Source organism: Lepidochelys kempii, chromosome 2 (assembly GCF_965140265.1).
Source record: "Lepidochelys kempii isolate rLepKem1 chromosome 2, rLepKem1.hap2, whole genome shotgun sequence".
NCBI lineage: Eukaryota > Metazoa > Chordata > Testudines > Cheloniidae > Lepidochelys > Lepidochelys kempii.
In genome coordinates, this window is record NC_133257.1 from 214,963,312 (window position 1) to 214,985,950 (window position 22,639).

Here is a 22,639-nt window from a genome sequence, read left to right on the forward strand (position 1 = left end):
TTATGGTAAATGAAAAAAAATGATAACCATTATGGTAACACTTTAAATTAAAAAAAAATGTTTTGAACAGGAATGATGTTTTTTGTGGAAAAACAAGACTGTGGCCATTATTTGTGAAAAAAAATTATTTTAAAAGGCCATTTTTTGAAAATAAAAATCTTTTTATTTAAAGTTTCAGACAACTCTAGTGTTTGGGATAGAGCAACAGTTTTACCTTTACAGCAGGGTAGAGCCATAACACGAGAACAAGGGATTATTGCCACTGATATTACCAATAGCAATCAATATCTTACAAGGGGCATAACTGTACAGAATCAGGATGTGGCAATATGTCTGTGCTAGGAGCTGAAGGTTTTGCTAAAGAGACATTACACTACCCCTGCTGTACAAGTGAAGTAACTGCTACTGGTTCACATACTCCTCCTCTCCTGTTTTTCGCCTGCTAGCTCTTCATTTTTGAGGAGATCATTATAACTTGATGTGTTCATGTTTAAGGTTGTTGCGCGTTTATTCTTGTACAGTTAAATCCTTTTATCCTCACTGAAGTGAAACTCCCCTTGACCTCATTTGGTGAAGGGGAAGTCAGATCCTCAGACTGTGTAAATTATCAAAGCTCCGTAACTAAACAGTTTACTCCACCCAAGAATCTGCCCCTGGGAGTTTTGCCTGAGTAAGGATGGCAAGATTTGACTCTTAGAATCCAATTCAGCAAAAATGTGTGGCTTCTTTGCCATGCACGACTGCAGAAACCTTGAAAAATGAGTTTTCCAGATGTCTGTTTTTCCTCTGGAATAGAGTCCGAGAGTGTACACAAGGATAATATTTATAAAGTAATTGTAATTTTAATATTTAGTAAGAATTCACAAAAGAGGTAGAAATATCACTTAAAGCAAATGAAGTTTCTTAAATTAGTATAGTTTTACTTCTAGATATTAGGTGAAAATGTATTTTTGTTGTATCTTGGCAGAAACTTGGGTTTATGTTTTGCTGCTTTCAACATGTCAGGCATTTGTTAGGTCGGGGTCTGCAAATCTTCAAGAGCTTTTCAGGTTGAAAATAGAACACTTGTGATAGCAATCTTAGAGAATATTTTCATTAGTGTGTCACTACTGTTTCTCTGCAGTAGAGGTGAATGTGGTTGAGCATTAATCATTAACAATGCAAACTTGCAAATGTCATTGCTCAAGAAAGACTGTTCTACAGCTTGGGGTTATTGTCATGAGAGATTGCATTTTCCAAAGAAAATACTCTCATTAACATTAGTCATATGTATTTATTTAAAATGTTACTCATATTCCTGAGATTCCCTGGGAGGCAGAAGACATGGAGTGTTACTTCAGCACACTTAGATACAGTACAACCTTTCAGAGGATAAATTTTATTAGCAATTTTTGTGTACCAATTTAATCAATCAGATCAATCAAAGGTATCCACTTTGTCAATGACTTGTTACAACCTACTTGTAGACTGAGAGTTGAAACTGCTAACCCATTGCATTGTGCTCCCCAGTACGGTACTCTAAGTTTGGCTTAAAACTATATATATTTAAATATTTAGTTAAAATCATATTGAAACTAAGTGGGTCATAGTTAGGTGTGGTCTAGTAGATAAATCACTTATCTTTCAGGTGTTGGACTGAAGCTCAAGCCAATTCTTTGACTCAGATTATATTAATTTAGTGGTCAGTTCTCACATAGTTTGAAACAGTGGGATTTGCTGCTTGAGAGAGGATGAAAACAGAGCTAGCCTGAATGATGAATTGTTTCTCACCCTTAGGTGGTCTTTTCAGGCTTGAAATTATTTGGAGACAGCATTTGGAAATTCACATGTGCCTGCTTATGTTGTCCTTGGCTTGTGAATATAAATATAAAATACACTTTAGTATTCCAGCCTTCATGTGCAGAATTTTCCCCTCACACCTGTGGGAGGGGGGAGGCTGTGACAGATAAAAACCAGTAAAGTTAGAGCGTTCTGCACCTGAACCAATCTGCCAATTTCCATACTGCTTTAATTTGGCTGTACACCACACCCAATCTCTTCACTGGCCACCAGCAGTTTTTGTTGGTGTTTATTTTTACACCGTATATTCAGCCAGGGAGAGACCAATAAATATAAAATGATTCTTTTCTTCCCATGTGGACTTCCTCCTGATGGAGGATGAAATCTGTCTGCAAAAGCTTCAGTTGATGCATTTTGAGCAGAATTTTATCTTCACTTACACAGGTACAGACTCTATAAGCAGAATAGGGGTGCCTTCAAGTTTAAGGGGCTGATCCTGTAACCTTACATGCAAACCTTACCCAGCTAGACCCATTGAAATGAGGGTATCTACTCTCATGGGCAATGACTGCCTGCCTCCCTATCTTATCTGAAATCTATCAACTCCATCATTATGAAGATATTACAGAGCACCGATCATTGTAGTGTTTAAGCCTGAAATACAGTAATTAGATTCACACAGAAAACATCCGTAGAGGACAACAGGACAGATTCTTCTCTTCACATTTCCTAGGTTCTAGGAAACTTTACTTGGTGGATTTGTTGTTTTTTTTTTTCTTTGCTAATGGCAAGTAATCACAATGTCAAATGATCGGTCCTGGAAAACAGGTATTATTTTGAAGACTTTGCTGCTTTATTATTTTGTTGCTTTGAAGACTGATACATTCTCCTCCGAAGATGAGTAGGTTTACTTTTGGGAGTAAGTGTTTCTGGAACAGACTCTAATGGAGGTGATTTTGCAGCCTAGACTATAATTACATTTAGTCTCTGCGGGGCTCAGGTGACAAAAGCTACATGAACAGGTAGCAAGTGTATGACTAGAGCCCTATGGAATCATGAGCAATGTAATAAAATTTAGATATGCCAGCAATTTATTTTATATATTAAACGATTAAGCATAGAAAACAATCCCAATTGTAGTTTGCGTTATGGTGATTTTACTATACACAAGTGTCATAAAAAATCCTATTATGTAGTAGTTGACAATAGAATATAACAGTTTTAGAAAGTTATGTTAACATATACAGTGTTCCTTTGTGTAAAAACCTTTCCAGACGCAGTTCTCTTGTAAGCGAAATTGAGCTTCCTTAGGTGTTTCCCCTCCTCCAACTTTTCCTCCTCTTTTTGCTTGATTTTGATTGAGTCCATGCCAATTTATTTACAAGATAATTTTGTTTAAAGGTAGTTAACAACCTTGGACCTCTGGAGCTGATTCTTAATACTCCCAGTCACCACAGAGTTCACCATGGTAAGTAATGCCATGTTATCTGATTTTCCATTGTTTGTTTTCTTACTGTCATTATTTATATTCTATTTAAAAGGTACAGAAAGGAGGAAATGTGACTGGTGTTTTAAAAAAAAAACATTAGAGAAGGAACAGTAATGATCACTCTAAGTTTTCTTAAGGATTTTTGTTATAACCTTTTGTTATCAGTGAGTTATAACTTCAAAACATTTACATCTCAGACTGAAATTTTTCAGATTTGATCCCTGTCCAAATGTGAATTACTGTGGACAGTTTGTGCAAAACAATTCAGCGTTTGTAAATATAAGAAGTGTGATGGGAATAGCAAATCCTTCTGTCTCCATTGTTAAAAATAAATAAATATGGTAACCCATTTTCAACTGTTCTTGCACCTTAAAGTCAAACACTCAATATCAGTATAGAATTGGCCTTGTTTTAGAAGAACTGCATTTGGCTGTTCCAGTTTTCATTTCACTGCATTATTGAAAAGCCCATTTTGCGCATATGCAATACAACTGATATTACTCTTTTCATAATTTTCATCAATATTCAGAGTAAGAGTAGGCTGTAGTATACATATGAGATTGGTTCATGTAATGGCATAGTGAAGAGTTTAGGGAAATTTCTTGACTTTAGCAAAGCTTTTGACACGGTCTCCCACAGTATTTTTGCCAGCAAGTTAAAGAAGTGTGGGCTGGATGAATGGACTATAAGGTGGATAGAAAGCTGGCTAGATCGTCGGGCTCAACGGGTAGTGATCAATGGCTCCATGTCTAATCGGCAGCTGGTATCAGGCGGACTGCCCCAAGGGTCGGTCCTGGAGATGGTTTTGTTCAATATCTTCATTAATGATCTGGAGGATGGTATGGACTGCACCCTCAGCAAGTTTGCAGATGACACTAAACTGGGAGGAGAGATAGATACGCTGGAGGGTAGGGAAAGGAGACAGAGGGACCTAGACAAATTAGAGGATTGGGCCAAAAGAAATGTGATGAGGTTCAACAAGGACAAGTGCAGAGTCCTGCACTTAGGATGGAAGAATCCCATGCACCGCTACAGACTAGGGACTGAGTCCTGCACTTAGGATGGAAGAATCCCACGCACCGCTACAGACTAGGCTAGGCAGCAGTTCTGCAGAAAAGGACCTAGGGGTTACAGTGGACGAGAAGCTGGATATGAGTCAACAGTGTGCCCTTGTTGCCAAGAAGGCCAATGGCATTTTGGGCTGTACAAGTAGGGGCATTGCCAGCAGATCAAGGGACGTGATCGTTCCCCTCTATTCGACTTTGGTGAGGCCTCATCTGGAGTACTGTGTCCAATTTTGGGCCCCACACTACAAGAAGGATGTGAAAAAATTGGAAAGCATCCAGCGGAGGGCAACAAAAATTATTAGGGGACTGGAACACATGACTTATGAGGAGAGGCTGAGGGAACTGGGATTGTTTAGTCTGTGGAAAAGAAGAATGAGGGGGGATTTGATAGCTGCTTTCAACTACCTGAAAGGGGGTTCCAAGGAGGATGGATCTAGACTGTTCTCAGTGGTAGCAGATGACAGAACAAGGAGTAATGGTCTCAAGTTGCAGTGGGGGAGGTTTAGGTTGGATATTAGGAAAAACTTTTTCACTAGGAGGGTGGTGAAACACTGGAATGCGTTACCTCGGGAGGTGGTGGAATCTCCTTCTTTTGAGGTTTTTAAGGTCAGGCATGACAAAGCCCTGGCTGGGATGATTTAGTTGGGGATTGGCCCTGCTTTGAGCAGGGGATTGGACTAGATGACCTTCTGAGGTCCCTTCCAACCCTGATATTCTATGATTCTATGAAATATGCACTGAATAAAGCGGGGCTCCAGAGGTGCCCCTGCCTCATCCACTGGGTAACTTCCAAAGGTCATTCACTGAGTATCTTGAAAAGAGCAGAGATAATAAGTAGAGCAATAACAGGGAGATGGTGAAACTTAATTTACTAATCTGAACCACGCTCAAATATAACTAAATATACAGGGGATGTTGTAACTATTTATTATTGCTATGTGTTAAGTGTTTATGGCACTGTATAGACATTTAAAAGGGTGGGGTTCTGTAAGTGTCCAATCCTGCAAATTTGCATGAGCATTGGCAGTCCCAGTGTGACAGATTCTATTCTCATTTTCACTGCTATAAATCCAGAATGAGCCTATCCGCCCTGAGTCTAGTCAGGTACACACGAGGCTTAACTCCATTGACTTCACTGGAGTAATCCAGTTGGGATAACTGAGGGCAGAATTTAGCTCATTGGCTTTAATGGGACTACTTGCACATGAGGAAAACTTAAAGATGTGGAGCCCTGTACGAGATAGAGAGGTTGATCCTGCTCACAATTAAGTCATTAACAGAACTCCTCATGATTTAAGTGGGGTGTGAGATCAGGCCTATAATATAGGAGGTGTATAGAGGCACCAGGAAGTCATTCATGAGATCATTGTACATATCTTGTGTATATTTGGCATATATCTTGTTAGCTACAATTTGGATAATTTTTGGTGATTTTTCTGTTTGTTTGTTTTTTTAACTTTTGTCTCTACATACATGTTGGGGTAAATCCACCCCAGGCATAATTCCATTGACTTCATGTAAGCTGCAACAATGATGAATATGTTTTTACCCTGAGCTATATTTTAATAGTCAGATGTGAGGCATAAGAAAAGTTATAGCTGGTTAACAGTGGAAGGTTAGCCACCTCCTATAGTTAGTAGGTAAGAAAAGCAGACTTACAATAAAAACTCCTACTTCAGCTGAAGTTTGTAGAATTCACAGATTTTTCATAAGTGCACTCAATTTTTTTTATTGTTATAGGCAGAAATCCTTACTGCATTGACAAAAATTATGGTGGTACCCTCATTATTTGGGATAGAATTTTTGGTAAGTGGAATAAATTGCTGTTGCTAATGTTAATTAATGTTGCAAACAGGAAGTTTTATGCTCTTAAGCTTGATTATTTTTCCTCCTTCCAGGAACATTTGTGGCGGAAAATGATAAAGTTATATATGGCCTAACACACCCAATAAATACATTTGAACCTTTCAAGGTCCAGGTAATGCATTTTTTCTTACTGAACTTATATATTTTAACATGAACTTCTATTCAAAAGAAATTTACATTTTTGAGAGACTGGAGGCAAACTATACTGTACTATAGATTGTTTTGTAATTATTTGAAGTGTTGTACTGTAATCTGGCAAATGTCAGTGGTTTAAACCATTTCATATAAACTACATATAAAATATTTCTGAAAATTTCAATTATTATCTTATCATTTCTTGCTGTAGTATATTTCAGTGTTCTCATAAGGATGAAGGGTTCAGCTGTACACACTGGTGGTGAAAATGCAATGGGTGAAAATTATTCATGTTGTGATGCCACTGAAGTCAGTGGATTTACAAAAGGGATGAATTATGTTCATGTAATGATTAGTCTTTTGCCCTGCTCAGCTAGGATAACATTCTTTATGAGCAGATGGTAATGATACAAACTGTATTTTATTTGTTACGTATATCTGCTTCAAATATTGCTCTTTTAAAAGCAATCCCCCAGTCTAATATCTTATGTAATTTGTTTTTAACATATCTATTCATTACCTTTGATATTCAGGGTATCCCAGAATGATTTATTAGACCACGAATTAATGTTACTGTTGGCAGTAAATGCAGCAGCAAACGTGCTCAATAAAAGCTGAGATACAGTTTGAATATTAGAATCTGTTTAATTGAGGAGGATGTTTGGCTAAGGGATGACAATTATCCTTGCCTCTTTTCACAAAACCCAAAAGGTTGTTTACCTTCCACTTGTTTCAAATCTCATTTAAAAGATAACGGGGATGCACAGTATGAGAATCAGAACAGAATTTGGTCCAGTGTCTCTAAAGCAGCAGTTCCCCTTATAACTGTACGGCAGTCTGATCCCTGAGCCTGGGTCCTGCTGTGGTACTTAAATCCACATCCTGCCCAGAAAAGAGTCTTCTACCAATAAATTATTCTGATCCCGGATGTGAAGCATGGGGGTTTATGAGTGACATTTACACCTAGAAACCGTTACACCTCGATGATTCTCTTCAGAACTGTTAATGAAACATTTCTGCATTTTCACTGGGATTTTGAACTCTCAGAGCCTCTGACTATCAGTCCCTCGGTAAAGCAGGGTAAAGTATATGTTTTGCTAAATTGCTGTTTTTACTAATAAATATGGACAATTACTTATGTCTTCGCAGTTATGTCACTTGGCTTATATATGGAGCACATTTTGGGCCACACCTGGATTCAGTAATAAGCTCTCTGTAATATTCAAAGGCCCAGGTTGGGGACCAGGAAAACCTAGACTCGGCCTTCCTGAGGAAATCCCAGTGGTAAATTGAATATGTAGAAGGCTTTCAGTTGCATATAATTTACTTGCCCTATTAGTGCTATTGGATCAAGGTTAAAAACTCTACTTGTACTATCTTAAATTAGCAGTATTAAAGAAGAGGGAAATGAAACAGAGACTTAAGGAAATGGACGTTTTAGCAGTGTTTTCCATTTATATTTGAATAAAAAAGTAGACATATATAGACTTTTATACTTCAAAGGTGTTTTCATCATTCATTTGAGATAAATTTTCAAATGTTTTGCATAAAGTAGCACTTAAAAAAACCTTTATTTTACTCTATTTCTCACAATAGATTATGTATATATTTTGATAACAGCACTCTTCTACCTTTCTCTCCCATATTCCTAAGTGACTAGTCACGTGCTGTTAAATATGACCCTTAATCACTTGGTATTTGCAATTAACATAGGTACTAAAGGATAACATGAAATACTAATGAAGACTGTTATCTGTTTTGATACATGTAGATCACTGGAAAAGAGATTCCATTCAATCCCAAATTGCCAGTATATCTTTCTGTCTATGCAGTAGTACATTTTACCTTGATGCTGGGCTTTTATGTGGACCTGTTTGAGACCCAGGCCGTAAGTAATTCACACTTTCAGTGAAATACAGTGTTTGATGTTAGCAAAAATCTGTCTGGTGTGAGATGCTTTTAATGTTAAAACTGAAGTAATAAAACTGACTCTGTAAGGGCCTGATTCTATTCTCACTTATGTTGCTACAGTCAGGGGTAACTCCACTGAAGTTAATAGAATTATACCAGTTTAAAACCAGTGCAATAGATATTGGAATCATGCCTCAGAAATGTGTCTGTAATGATGAAACTAAAATATACTCTATTATATGAAAGATATTTTTCCCCTTCACAAACAAATTTGGGATTAAGGTTTTCCCCCAATATCAAGAATCCTCTTTTTCCGCCTTTAATTCAGATATTTATCAGCCTGCTCTGCAGATTTTAACATTGTTACATAGCTATATAAATGCATAAAGTTTAGGATAATTCAAGTAAAAAGGTAGAATGAAGCCCACTTATTGGAATTACAGATAATAGAATTAATATCAACGTTTTCAAAATGAATTTGGGTACTTGAGTTTCTGGTTTCCAACGGTAGAAATTTAGAGGCGTGATTTTTTAGAGAATAAGTGCTGGGAACTTTCTAAAAATCAGTCCTCTTTGAAATGTCTGAAGTTGGGCACCCAAAAATGTAGGCTTCCAAAATCAGTAGTCACTTTCAAAAAATCTTGGCCACAATATTTGTGTCTGTTCTCTGGTTCAAATGCTCCTTCTCCAGTACATGACATATAGGGCAGGAAGATGGTCTGAAACTGCAACAAGAAGTTGGGGCCTGCATGGTGGCAAGGTATATGATATGATCCCATGGCACCATATAGCCTTCCAAAGCCATTCTGTACCAAATAGGTAAAGTCTGAATAGCACACAAAATAGAGATTGTGCCATTCTGGTGGGAGAAGAGTTAAAGAACAACTATTTCCCTGCATAATTTAAGTGAAAAAAATTAACTCTGCCTTAAGTAATATCAACTTATTCTGCATACCCTGTGACTTCGCGAGAAGGTCACGTGTGTCACAGTGGTTTGGTGACACCTTTGGTGATCCAAAGGTAATATGGTTCATGGCTGTGGTGCCTTTTCTGAGGGGATGGGCTAGAGGTACAGTGCATATGAGAGAGAGATCCGTTTCTAGTGTCATGTATTGTGCATCTCCAGGCTGTGAATGACTTTCAGGCCATGCCCCCTGCCACCAGTAAATCTGATTGACCTAGGTGTGCATGCAGTGGGTCTTTGCAGCAGCAAGATCTACAGTGTATTGCGCATGAATTTCTCCCTGGTTTTGTTTTTTTCCCCCCTCAGGAGGGGGAATATGTGGCCCTCAACTATTTCTTGTACTATCATTTACAGCTGCAGCTGTTTAAGAACTGCTGTCAAAGGATTAAAGGAAGTTCAGATAGAACCACGAACCCTTTAACATTATTCTTTCAAATTCTTCACAGTTCCACAAATGAACCATCCTGAAGGTTCATCGTTGTAAATTTAAAGTTGCAAAATTAGCAGAAAATGACCTGCATAAAACATAAGGTAATGGGGTAATAGTGATAGGAGAGAAAAGAGAAAACAGGAAGAGAAGTGCCCACACTTCAGGAAATAAATGCCAAAGAAGGTGAAGAAAGCAGTGCCTGACAGAAGACCAAGTTCCTGGATCTTTTTAAAAATACAGAGGGGAAACTGTTGCAAGAAGAGAGCACATATATGAATAACATAACTTGGCAAATTCTTCATTTAGTATCAGTTTTCCTATACATTGAGTTATGAAATGGTTATAGACACAACTGGAACTTTCTGCTTGGCTACGAATTATGTCATAACCATGGCATAGCTCCATGAATGGAAAGAGCTAACTGTTTTCCTAATTTTGGGGGAATAAGTTCCATTTCATAATAGCAATAAGACACTCGAGCAGCACACAGTTATTACATTCCTCTTGTGATTAGAGTCACTCAGTCTTTGGTTTCATGTCCTTTAAAAGTGTTAAGTTTTTCCATACACAGAGAGCGGCCATATACCTTCAGTAGGAATGACCTTTAATTTAACTTAAGAAAACAGCAAAACAAGAAAGAAGAAATTATAAATTTTCTGCCAGAGAGAGCACATTGTCTTTCTTTCCTCCCTAGCACTCTGCACAACATTCTGAGAATAAAAGTTACTGCTGAGCTCTGCACACCAAGGTCTGAGCGAAAGTTCACTGAAGTTAATGGGTTTTGGATCAGTCCCAGAGAAAATGCTAGAAATGTAAAACTGCAGTACGTTAAAAACAAAAGTCATCACAGTTTCATAACTATATCTACTACAAAAATCATTCAAAGTCTATCTTAATCAACACTTCTTGGAGTGTTTTATTGCCGATTGATACTATAGCACATGTTAATATGCATACTTTTGTTAGATTGTTAGTACATGAGCAGTTTTGATGAGACCAACAGAAAAGATAAGGTAAGAACATGTCTCTCAAAGGCTGAGAACACGATTGTAATCTAATCCAACAGGACATCATTGCGTTGTGTACGTCATCCTGTATTTTTAAGCACTCACAGAAGTTTTAAGGGTTTTCAGGTAAAAGCCTCTAAATAGAGAAACTTAACAAAGCTACCTCCTTAACACTGAAACTGAATTCTGCATAGTGCTGCTAGATGAGAGCAGATGACTACAGGCCAGTCAGCCTCACCTCAGTCTCTGGAAAAATCATGGAGCAGGTCCTCAAAGAATCAATCCTGAAGCACTTGCATGAGAGGAAAGTGATCACGAACAGCCAGCATGGATTCACCAAGGGAAGGTCATGCCTGACTAATCTAATCGCCTTTTATGATGAGATTACTGGTTCTGTGGATGAAGGGAAAGCAGTGGATGTATTGTTTCTAGACTTTAGCAAAGCTTTTGACACGGTCTCCCACAGTATTCTTGTCAGCAAGTTAAGGAAGTATGGGCTGGATGAATGCACTATAAGGTGGGTAGAAAGCTGGCTAGATTGTCGGGCTCAACGGGTAGTGATCAATGGCTCCATGTCTAGTTGCCAGCCGGTATCAAGTGGAGTGCCCCAAGGGTCGGTCCTGGGGCCGGTTTTGTTCAATATCTTCATAAATGATCTGGAGGATGGTGTGGATTGCACTCTCAGCAAATTTGCAGATGATACTAAACTGGGAGGAGTGGTAGATACGCTGGAGGGGAGGGATAGGATACAGAAGGACCTAGACAAATTGGAGGATTGGGCCAAAAGAAATCTGATGAGGTTCAATAAGGATAAGTGCAGGGTCTTGCACTTAGGACGGAAGAACCCAATGCACAGCTACAGACTAGGGACCGAATGGCTAGGCAGCAGTTCTGCGGAAAAGGACCTAGGGGTGACAGTGGACGAGAAGCTGGATATGAGTCAGCAGTGTGCCCTTGTTGCCAAGAAGGCCAATGGCATTTTGGGATGTATAAGTAGGGGCGTAGCGAGCAGATCGAGGGACGTGATCGTTCCCCTCTATTCGACATTGGTGAGGCCTCATCTGGAGTACTGTGTCCAGTTTTGGGCCCCACACTTCAAGAAGGATGTGGATAAATTGGAGAGAGTCCAGCGAAGGGCAACAAAAATGATTAGGGGACTGGAACACATGACTTATGAGGAGAGGCTGAGGGAGCTGGGATTGTTTAGCCTGCAGAAGAGAAGAATGAGGGGGGATTTGATAGCTGCTTTCAACTACCTGAAAGGGGGTTCCAAAGAGGATGGCTCTAGACTGTTCTCAATGGTAGCAGACGACAGAACGAGGAGAAATGGTCTCAAGTTGCAGTGGGGGAGGTTTAGATTGGATATTAGGAAAAACTTTTTCACTAAGAGGGTGGTGAAACACTGGAATGCGTTACCTAGGGAGGTGGTAGAATCTCCTTCCTTAGAGGTTTTTAAGGTCAGGCTTGACAAAGCCCTGGCTGGGATGATTTAACTGGGAATTGATCCTGCTTCGAGCAGGGGGTTGGACTAGATGACCTTCTGGGGTCCCTTCCAACCCTGATATTCTATGATTCTATGAGGAAACATAAAATGAGGTACAGATAGTCAACATTTGGTAAATTCTAAAAGGTGCCAGCATCTTTCATAGAGGCTCAAGCTCTGCAACATGCCAGGATGAGAAATACTTTTGTGAGACACTTCACAAAAATAAAATAATCTAAAACCTTTGAAATGTAAAAGTAAATTTGGAAACTGACTCTTATCTAAATACACATTCATTCTGAATGGTGTATTTACTTGGTTTGAGTAAATTATTTCTTCTTTACTAAAAAATATTCTGTGGTAGTCTGTTGACTAGGAAGCAGTGTAAATTTCTTCCCCAAATTCCAAAACTCTTTTTTCTTAAACTTTGTGACATTTTGAAAGCTTGCAATGAAATCAAAATCCAACAGAAATATTTTTTTCTGTTTGATTGCAGCCAATAACGACATTGCAAAAGTTGTGGCTGACTTGTAATTGAGGACCCTGCTGTGGTCCCACAGGCTTCCCTGTTTATACAAATACTGTAGTATATAAATACTCATTTATTTTATTTAGCCATGCATACATATATTTTTTGGAGTGGAAAGAGGATGCTTGCAGTAATGCTAAGATATAAAAGGCACAGTCCTTTCTCACTGCAACTTGCAATGCACACATTTAATATATAATGCTTGGTTTAGTGAAATAATCTCCTGACTTTTTTGTTGATCTTGGTAGATTAATGCTTAGGAAACTGATGCTCAGCTGCCAGGGTCCACTTCATGGGGAGATACCATGAAACTAGTCTGAAATGTAAATTGAGGAACCATGCTAGGGAGTAACTACAGATAGAACTGTAAAAAGAAAGTTATAGTCATTAAATAATAAACACATTTACACTATGGGCTGATGTTCTCAACGTTTCTTGTTACCACAATATGTTAGAATAAATCTGTTATTATATTACAATATATTTGAATGCAGATTACTTTGGTTTATTGAAGTTTAAAAGACAGCCCACAGTATCGCTACAAATGTGGGAATGCATTTTTGCTATGCAAAATGGCTTGAATGTGGCACTTTCCCCCCATCTACTGTGACATACTGCACATAACGCATCTGTACCTGCCAACAAAGTCACATGGTTCACCCTTCACCATTTCAGAAAGTAGAGCACTTTGAGAGTGAGAGACAAGTGATGCAGTATATATTCTTCCTTTCAGCGTGTCTACATAGCATAAGAGCGGCAGAATAGGCTTGACTTGCAAATAATGGTGATCTACAGGCACTCCTTCTGTCAAAGGTAGGACCTGCATCAGGTCTGACAAAGGATACAGATGCCATTACAAATTATACTTCCCAATTGACAGAGTTGCTGAGAAGAAAGAAAAAATGGTCCAAGAAGCAGAAACTGTGAAGTAGACAGGTTGTACCTTTTTTCCCCCTGCTTTCTTATTGTATATGAGCAAGGGCTTTATATATGTGAACTGCATATCATTGTAATCCAGCTGCTAAAAGTTTAGGTACCTTTGAGTCTATTGTTCATGATATATAAAGACTGCCTCTGTTCTATTTCTTGCTTTTATGTTTTTATGTTAGAAATATATTTATACTCACTTCTCTTTGCCGGAACCTCACAGTCACACAGGTTTAAAGCTAAACAGCATTTAATTCTCCCTTTGCAAACTGAGATTAGGGAGAACAGAAGGACAATTCTTGGACGACTGAGTCCCAATCCTGAGAAGATTTACACACACACTGTAGGAAACTATTCGCATGAGTGAGGTTATGCATGTATATAAATCTTCACAGGATGCCATCTGAATTTCAGTATTTTCTCCTTTCCCCAGTGGTGGGGAGTAAAATCTGCAGAGACAAGTGGGGACTAGAGCTAGTCATAATTTTCAAGCGAAAAGTGGTTTCATGGAAACTGTTAACATCTTTAAAATTTTCCTTTTTTTCCAAAATATTTTCTCTTTGTCTATTGAAAACTATGTTTTGGTAAACAAACAATGTTGATAATAATTTTGACAAAGAAGTCATGAAAAATTTTGAAAAAATGAAAAAAATGCCTCCATTTTGTGCCCTGTGAATTGCAATTAAAAAAACAAAACAACCGGCTCTCATGTGGACACCCTCGTATGGTATTCCTGACATTTCAAATCCATAAACAGGGTGAAACTTATTTTTTGTCTCTTTTGGGGAAGCAAAAGTTTGAGACCATCTTTATACATCAGAAAGGAGAAGTAAACACATAAGTATATTGACTCTTGATTCCCAGTGTGCTAACAATGCTATTCTTCTTTGAGTGCTTGCTTATGTCCATTCCTTGCTTGGTGTGTGTGCTCTTCATGCACAGTTCTCAGAGATTTTTCCTTTGGTGATATGTGTTAGGCCGGCTCTAGCGCCCTCTGGAGTCACACACATATGTGCTGGTAAAAAGGGAAACGCCAGCCCCACGCCCTCTGTTCCTTCTTACCGCCTGTGACAGTTGCTGGAACGCCTCTCGCTGTGGCAAGTCTTCTTTCCCAGTGGTTTGGACTTTCTCTGTTCATATTTGTATAGTTATTGTAGTTAGTCTATATAGTTCTTTGTTAGAGTTACTATATATTGTAGTGTTAGTTGCTGTCCCTGTTGTCAAGGGACTTTTTTCCTTGGGCTGGGCATGCCCCTTTCCCCGGACTTCAACCATGTGCCTTGTGCAACAAGACGATGCCAGTTAGTGACCCGCACACTAGCTGTCTAAAGTGTCTGGAGGAGCCTCGCATTAAAGAGAAGTGCCAGATCTGCAGGGATTTCAAACCCTGCATGAGAAAGGATAGAGATATTCGGCTGAAGGCCATTCTTTTTTTATGGAGGTGGCCTAATTCCGAGCAATGTTGGACCTGATTTCCAAGGTCATGATCCACCCAATAATGACTGCTTGCGTCTATGCCAAACTATTGGGTCATGTGGCAGTATGTGCCTACATGGTGCAGTATGCAAGGCTACACCTCAGACTCCTACAGATGTGGCTGGCGTCAGTCTATTCCCTAAGCAGACATCACCTGTACTCAATACTTATGATCCTGCCTCCAGTCCTTGCTTCGCTGACCTGGTGGAGAGACCCAGAATCCGTAATGGAGGGCGTATTGTTTGCTGCCCCTCAACCATAAAAAACTCTAGTCTTGGATGTGTCAGACCTGGGGTGGGGAGCCCATGTTGGCAATCTCAGGCCCTGTGGTCCAGCAAGAACTCTCCCTGTATATTAACATCAGGGAACTGAGGGTAGCACGCTTGGCTTGCTAGATGTTCCTTCCCCAGATCTCAGGCAAAGTGATGCAGGTCTTGATGGACAACACTGCATCAATGTTTTACATCAACAAGCAGGAAGGGGCTCAATCTTCAGCCCTGTGCCAGGAGGCCCTCCGACTCTGGGACTTTTGTGTGAAACATGCCATTCACCTCGAGATGTCACATTTCCTGGAAGCCTGAAATGCACTGGTGGATTGCCTAAGCAAATCCTTTTCGTATCACCATGAGTGGTCCCTTCACCCGGAGGTCATCAGTGTCATCTTCCAGAAGTGGGGGCCTTCTCAGGTGGACCTGTTCACCACCACACAGAACAGAAAATGCTACCAGTTCTGTTCATTGCTCAGGCAAAGCATGGGTTCCCTCTCCAATGTCTTTCTGGTCTTATGGACAGACAACCTGCTATACATCTTCCCACTGATCCCCTTGGTTCACAAAATCAAATGGAACAAGGCGAGGGTTATCCTGATAGCACCAGCGTGGCTACACCAGCATTGGTTTGGTGTGTTTCTGGACTTCTGAGTGGCCACTTCACTTGCGCTCCCACTCCAACCGGACTTGAATTAATAAGACCATGGCTGGTTGCTTCGCCCGAACCTTGCCTCCCTGCACTTGATTGCATGGTTGCCTCATGGCTGACCCCTGAGGAGCAGGCCTGCTCTGATCAAGTTCAACAGGTCTTGATAGATAGTAGTAAACCTTCTACTAGGGCTACCTACCTGGCCAAGTGGAAATGTTTCACTTGTTGGGCCGTTGAATGGAATCTGTCTCCATCCCAATCTTCTTTGCAGTCTATCTTCGACTATCTGTCTATCTTCCAGGACAAGGTCCAGCTGTGCCCCCATCTGGCCTTCCCACCAAAGGTGGTGTCACAATTCCATAACAACCGGGACATTTTTCTGCCTGTCTTCTTTCCAAAACCTCACAAGACTGCTGAAGAACATTAGCATCATATGTTGGATGTTAGGCAGGCCCATGCCTTTTAGACTGAGAGAATTAAGCCCTTCTGCAGCTCCACGCAACTCTTTGTAGCAGTGGCGGAAAGGATGAGAGGGCTACCTGTGTCATCCGAAAACATCTCGTCCGGGATAACCGCCTGTATCCAAGCTTGCTACAAGCAGGTGAAGGTTCTGCCTCTGGCCATCGTGACCACTCATTCCTCAAGAGTCCAGGCTTCGTTGCCAGCGTTCCTCATGCAGGTACCAATCCAGGACATCCACAGAGCTGCAAACTGGTTGTTGGTTCAGACCTTCACTTTTCACTATGCCATCGTCCAACAGGCCTGTGATGATGCCAGCTTTCGGAAAACAGCGTTGCAGTCAGTGTGTGCATGAGCTCCGAGCCCACCTCCAGGGCTACTGTTTGTGAGTCACCTAGCATGGAATGGACATGAGCAAGCACTTGAAGAAGAAAAAACGGTTACTAACCTTCTTCATTTTTTTTAAGCAATATTTTTTTCAACTGCCTGTACCTTTTGAGGAACCATTCCAAAGCTGCAATGACATTATGAACAGGAAAAAGAGCAGGCTGGGCTTTCATATTTATTTAGAAAAAATAGCTATTTGCTTTTGGGTTCCAGTGTGAAGGCTTCAAATAATTTCAGGGGGAAAACAGTAATGAAAATTTAAAAAAAATATTTTGAAGACTAATCCTATGAGAAGAATTATTTTGGGAAAAATCTGATTCTTGCAGCTTCCAAGAAGAAAAAATAAGAACATTTAGGGAGTGGGCTGGAGAATCTGGCATGTTTTTTTTTTTTTATATAAAGTTCAAAGTAGCCAACTACTTTAAAAGGAGACACTAACGTATAATTGAGAGTGAAAGGTCAGGCTGCTCCAGTGTCATGTTTTGAACCCAATATCCCTTCAGAGAGTTACCCTAAATGAGTAATTTGTCTCTTTGTTGTTTTTACAGACATTATCACAGGTAACTCTTCTCCTGAGGATTGGCTACATTATCCTGACATTGACCTCCATTGGATTCCTTATGGAGCAAAGGCAAGACATGAAACGTTTTCTTTCTTTTCTTGTTTCCTGGTTGTGAGGAAAAAAAAAGGTCTATTGGCTACCACAATCACTTATAAAGTATGGCAGCCGTTCAGATATCAAAAGTCTATAATGTTAATCAAATGCGTGCACTTCCTACTTGCACATTGCAATATATGGACCAAATTGTGATGCACTTATAAATAGTATGCAACACCATGAGTACTCCTGTTGGAGTCCATGAGAATTCTTTTGGACTGTCGGGCTACTCAGCATGAGTAAGGACCTAAGAAATAATGGAAAACAACTTTAGAGAGAAATGGTATTCATCCTGCCTGAAAACTATGCAGAAGAAATTATTTATATTTAAATACATGGTTATGTCTTCATTTAACATTCCAGTGACAATCCTTCTCTGTTTGACATTCATTATTCAGTCAGAGGTAAATACCTTCGATCTTTACACACTAAATTATTTATTTCAGCATAGGGAAAGAATTTGGCAATGTACAGGAGAAGTTCAGAATTTATGCAGCTAAAAATGTGGATGGGTATAAATACAGGAAAATTAGAATTGCGTAAAGATAGGCTCAAATTATTCATTAGGAATTTTTCATAATTTTGCCATGCCCCATTCTTACCCTCAACTCTTGTATAATAAATAATTGACTCCACCAATAGGGATTAATAGGTTACAGCTTTATTCAGAGTTTCCCAGGCAAAAACTACATTAAAATAGAATTAAGATTGAGAGTATATATATCAGTAATTTAAGGTAGAACACATTACCCAGATGTCAAAATTATTCCCAAATCAAGTTTACTAATCCAGGAAATTCAGAGCTAAGGTTTTAAATTGTAAACTTTAAATCAGATTTATAGTGAAAACTCAGTTGCAATTGCGTATTACTACAGGATATAATCAGTGCCTTGTTCTGTATTCATGTTTGTCACGGAAGTACTCAACAGATTGCATGCAAAGGAGAAAAACCTGAACATTAATTTTAATTCTTATTTCTAGGCCCAAAGCAGCTAGTTTGGAAGCTGTCCGCTGCTCAGTCTTTCTCGTTCTGCACAAACTTAGTTACCTGAAAATATACATTGCTTCCTTGGCATTTACTTATGAGGTAAGATACTTGTTTTTAAGAGTGCTGCACGCAATTTGCAGACCCTAGGGACTCTGTATTTTTTGTCCTTTTCAGAAAATGAGTCATTTTGCCAATTTAAGATTATGGGTTGCCTTTAGAGGTATATATTTTGGATCCATATTTTTGACTATACAGTTGAACAGAATTTGGGAATTTTTTTCTTAGCCTTTTATCATATTTCTCACACCTTTTGAGGTTTTACGATAGGAGAAATTGTTAATTGTGATTGGTACCTAATGTATCAAATTAAAAAAAGTCAAAGACAACAATGTGTTATCCTGCTAAGCAAAAATAATATATTTCTGGCCATAAACTTTGAAAGAAATACCCTCATGTGCTGCCCAACCTCCAGATTTAATGTATTCCCAGATCTTAAGTATTCTGCAGGATTTGACAAAAGCCCAAAGGGGCATGTTCAGTTATCATGGTGTTGAGATTGACTTTGTGTTGCCTGATTTCACACTCTCATTATGACACACTTGTGTTTACTGTGTATGACTTTTGGTTTCTCTGCATTTGAGTTTCCCAAAATATTGGTGTATATTTTACATTAAAATAATATTTTCATATGACTCCAAACTGTACCACATTCTTAAGAAATCTGTGGTTAGTTTCCAGATGAGGATATGTTAGGGTTGTGCAAGTCTGCTTTTATGAATGGTTCACTGCACTATTGAGAGATTGGTTAACAAATAAAGTTTACTTTTGGGTTTGGCCGGATGATGATCTGAAGGGTCCAATGCAATCATTTGACTGTATGATAGCTTTATGAAGTGCCAAGGTAACACACATCAAGCTATTTAGTATAAGTGAGTTATTTAAGAAGAATGCATTAAACATAGTAACTTAGTGTTTTTAATGTAGTGGGGGTTTTAAGAATAACAGTTTCAAATATTTTTTGTCTTTCCCTCAGCAAAAGAAAGTTCCTCTAAAAACTAGGACACATAGTATCTCTTGGATTAGAAACAGAAAGATCAAAGGCCAGATCCTGAAGTGGTCTAAATTGGCATAGCTCTGTCAACTTCAGTGGAGTTACACCAATTTACCTTCGTTAAAGATCTGAACCCCCCCCCCCCCAAGATGTTGTTAATTGGGTGTTTCTGAAAATGGTTCCAATTTTATTGCCTTTTCTCTGACAGCAGGCAATATCACCATGGAAAAATTATATTATTCTAATGTGTTCCTCCCTGGGACAGGAAACACTTGTTAGACAAAATTTAAAGTTGATTAGCAAAATGTCACTATTTACAAATTATTTTGAACTTTTTGGTAATTGTTATATTGGTGTCATAGCCTGGATTTTAAAATCAACAAGTGTCTTTTAATCAGTGTACATCAGCGTTAAAGCCCATGTTTTATGGATTTCATGAAGGCTTTTGTTTTAAGTATGAAGGGCCTCGCATTTGGAAAAAAATTTTTAGTGTACATTGAGTAAACTAGTGTAATAGATATTTTTTAAACATAGAATTAATTGTCCTGTGTTTATTTCAAGGTGTGATAGAGCATTCTTAGATGAGGATCTATAAATAGAGCTTTTTGGAAGCCAGGACTCTGGTCACTTAGAGCACTCAGGGTTAGAGTAGGAGGGAGTTAGGTAGTGAACTGGCTTGGAAAATTAGAAGGGATCACTGGCACTTGTGGCGAAGGGGATGAGGTAATTAGCTTATCAGATGGATAACTGGAAGAAGAAGGCAAGTAGTTAAAAGGCTGAGCCAGGCAGCAGGAGGGGGCTCCTGCTAGCTACTGCTGCTGTTGCTATATGTGTGTTGTACCTGGAGCACAAAGGCAAAACAATGATAAAAATATTTGGTGAAGGTTGTCTGGTGGACTATGTATGCTGTTTAGTCACCAGGGGGACATACAAGCCTGGGTTTCCAGGGATGGAAGGGGACCCACTTACAAATGTCAGGTCAGCTTGCTCCGGTCCTGTGCCTACCAGATGTCTCCACCTTCTAGTGCCCAAATAGTGACTTCAGACTCTCTCCCTGCAGCCCCCTCTGCTATAAACTTCCTAGCTTTTTGCTAACCAGCTTGTTCCTGCTCAGCTGGGCTTCTTGATCAGTTAAGCCTGTCTCTCCCTCCAGGTGCAATTAGGTAACAAAACTGGCCTCTTAGGCACACATTAACCCATTCAGAACCTGAGAGGGGTACACGCGCTGTCACACAAGAATTATCATCTGATCTGAAATACACATGCAACTCAATGGGAGCTATATGAATATAGCCTTGACTTATGTAAATATTTCACTTATCATTCTCGCAGGCAAGTAAGTGTGTGTGTGTGTGTGTGAAAATATAAGTAAGATAAGGTTTAGGGAAAACAACAAAATATTCATAGTCTTTGTTTCCAGGACATTGTCCTGATTAGTTCTGGAGTAATCGTGTGGTTTCTTACTTCACCGTGTAAAAATATGCAATAAATAAAATGCAATTATTTTCTCTTAATATTAATTTTTTCAAAAATCTATTTTGTTTCTTATTCTTAATCTATTTTCTTCATTAAAGTATTGACTCCCTTCATCTCTGACTACTTCTGTAACTCTTTTCCCCTTCCTTTCTCTCTTCCCTCTTCTCTTTTTGGTTATTTCTTTCTGCTTTTTTTGGTTATTTCTTTCTGCAGTTTTTTTCTCTCTTTTCTTCATATTGGCCTTCCCACTTGATTGCTTCTCTGGTCCCTTTTCTTTTTGTCTCCCTTCTTATTTTGTACTGGCTGGCTAGTCGTCATTGGTAGTATCTCATGATGTTTTTTCTTTGAAAATATCACAAGAGCAAGTGCCATCCAAGTAATTTGCTAGCGGACAGACCAGAATATGAAACAGCAGATGTAGTTTCTTAAAGTTAATATAGGGCTTGTAAATTGCCAAATTGATAGCACTGGACACCTCAAGTCCTCCATTTACTACAGAACAGGTATACTATAGGTATGTCTATACTGCAATTAAACACTCGAGGTGGGCCTGTGTCAGCTGACTCAGGCTCCTGGGGCTTGGCTGAAGGTCTGTAAAATTGCCGAGCAGGTATTAGGCTCAGGCTGGAGCCTGGGATCTGGGGCCCTCCCTCATTGCAGGGTCCCAGAGAATGGGCTCCAGCCCAAGCCTGTGCATCTATACTGCAGTTTTCTAGTTCCTCAGCCCAAGCATCACAAGCCCAAGTCAGCTGACGTGGCCCAGCCACGGGTGTTTTATTTCAGTGTAGACATACCCCAAAGATATGGCACGGTTCCTCATCTTGCCCTTCAAGGGTGCCATGATCTAAAAGGTATACCTTCGTGAGTAAGAAGACATTTTATTCTACCTTCACATTCAGTTTCTGGACTCCCTGCTGGGACTGTTAACAAAGGATGGTAATTTGTGATAGTGGGTTTCATGATGCAGACAATCACCCAGAAAGAAGGACTGAGATCTCCAACTCATGCCAAAAAGCTGTCAAACAGATTTCAGATGGCAGTAGTTACTAATCTGGGTGAATTTGAAACCAGTGACAGTGACCCAAAGTGAAATATTTAGACTTTTTCCAGAATTCCTCAGATCCTGAGGTTAGGGCTAAGGGAGATCAATCAAAACTACTCACTTAACCTGGCTATACATGTACAATGATATACTGTGACACACACAAACATTAATCTGTCTAGTATGTGAAATGATTATCCTTACTTCTGCCACCTTTGTCCTTGCAATTTTTCATTTGCTCATCCACACATCCCTTTTTCCCTCGCTCTCTCGCACACAGACACCAGTCTTATTCACAACTTGAGACAGACATTAGTTCAATCATTTTAATTTACTCTTTTTAATCTGAAGTACACATAAACACACACTCTTTCTCATTCTCTCATTTTCCCACATTTAATGTACTCATTGCAAAATGTATTTGTGTACCAGGTATAGATTATTGTGGTGGTAGTTTAAATTTCTCTTCCTCCAACTTCTGTTAACTCACTTTGTAGATATATAAATGTCTTTTTGGATGCTGATTTAGGAAAATAAAGAAAACTAGTGTAAATTGCAATACGCATGATGACAATATCCTGTGCACCTAGAATGTAG

General features: G+C 39.3%; 1 protein-coding gene across 2 annotated transcripts in view; it reads left to right on the plus strand.

Annotated features, from left to right (window-relative positions):
- AGMO (alkylglycerol monooxygenase) overlaps positions 1-22,639 on the plus strand; it is a 270,823-nt gene that overhangs the window by 123,654 nt on the left and 124,530 nt on the right. For both annotated transcript variants that reach the window (XM_073333806.1, XM_073333805.1), the window contains exons 6-12: positions 3,181-3,247; positions 6,076-6,141; positions 6,234-6,313; positions 7,486-7,620; positions 8,108-8,224; positions 17,376-17,458; positions 18,467-18,572. In XM_073333806.1, coding sequence (XP_073189907.1) covers positions 3,181-3,247; positions 6,076-6,141; positions 6,234-6,313; positions 7,486-7,620; positions 8,108-8,224; positions 17,376-17,458; positions 18,467-18,572 — 654 coding nt within the window. The remainder of the gene's footprint in view (positions 1-3,180; positions 3,248-6,075; positions 6,142-6,233; positions 6,314-7,485; positions 7,621-8,107; positions 8,225-17,375; positions 17,459-18,466; positions 18,573-22,639) is intronic.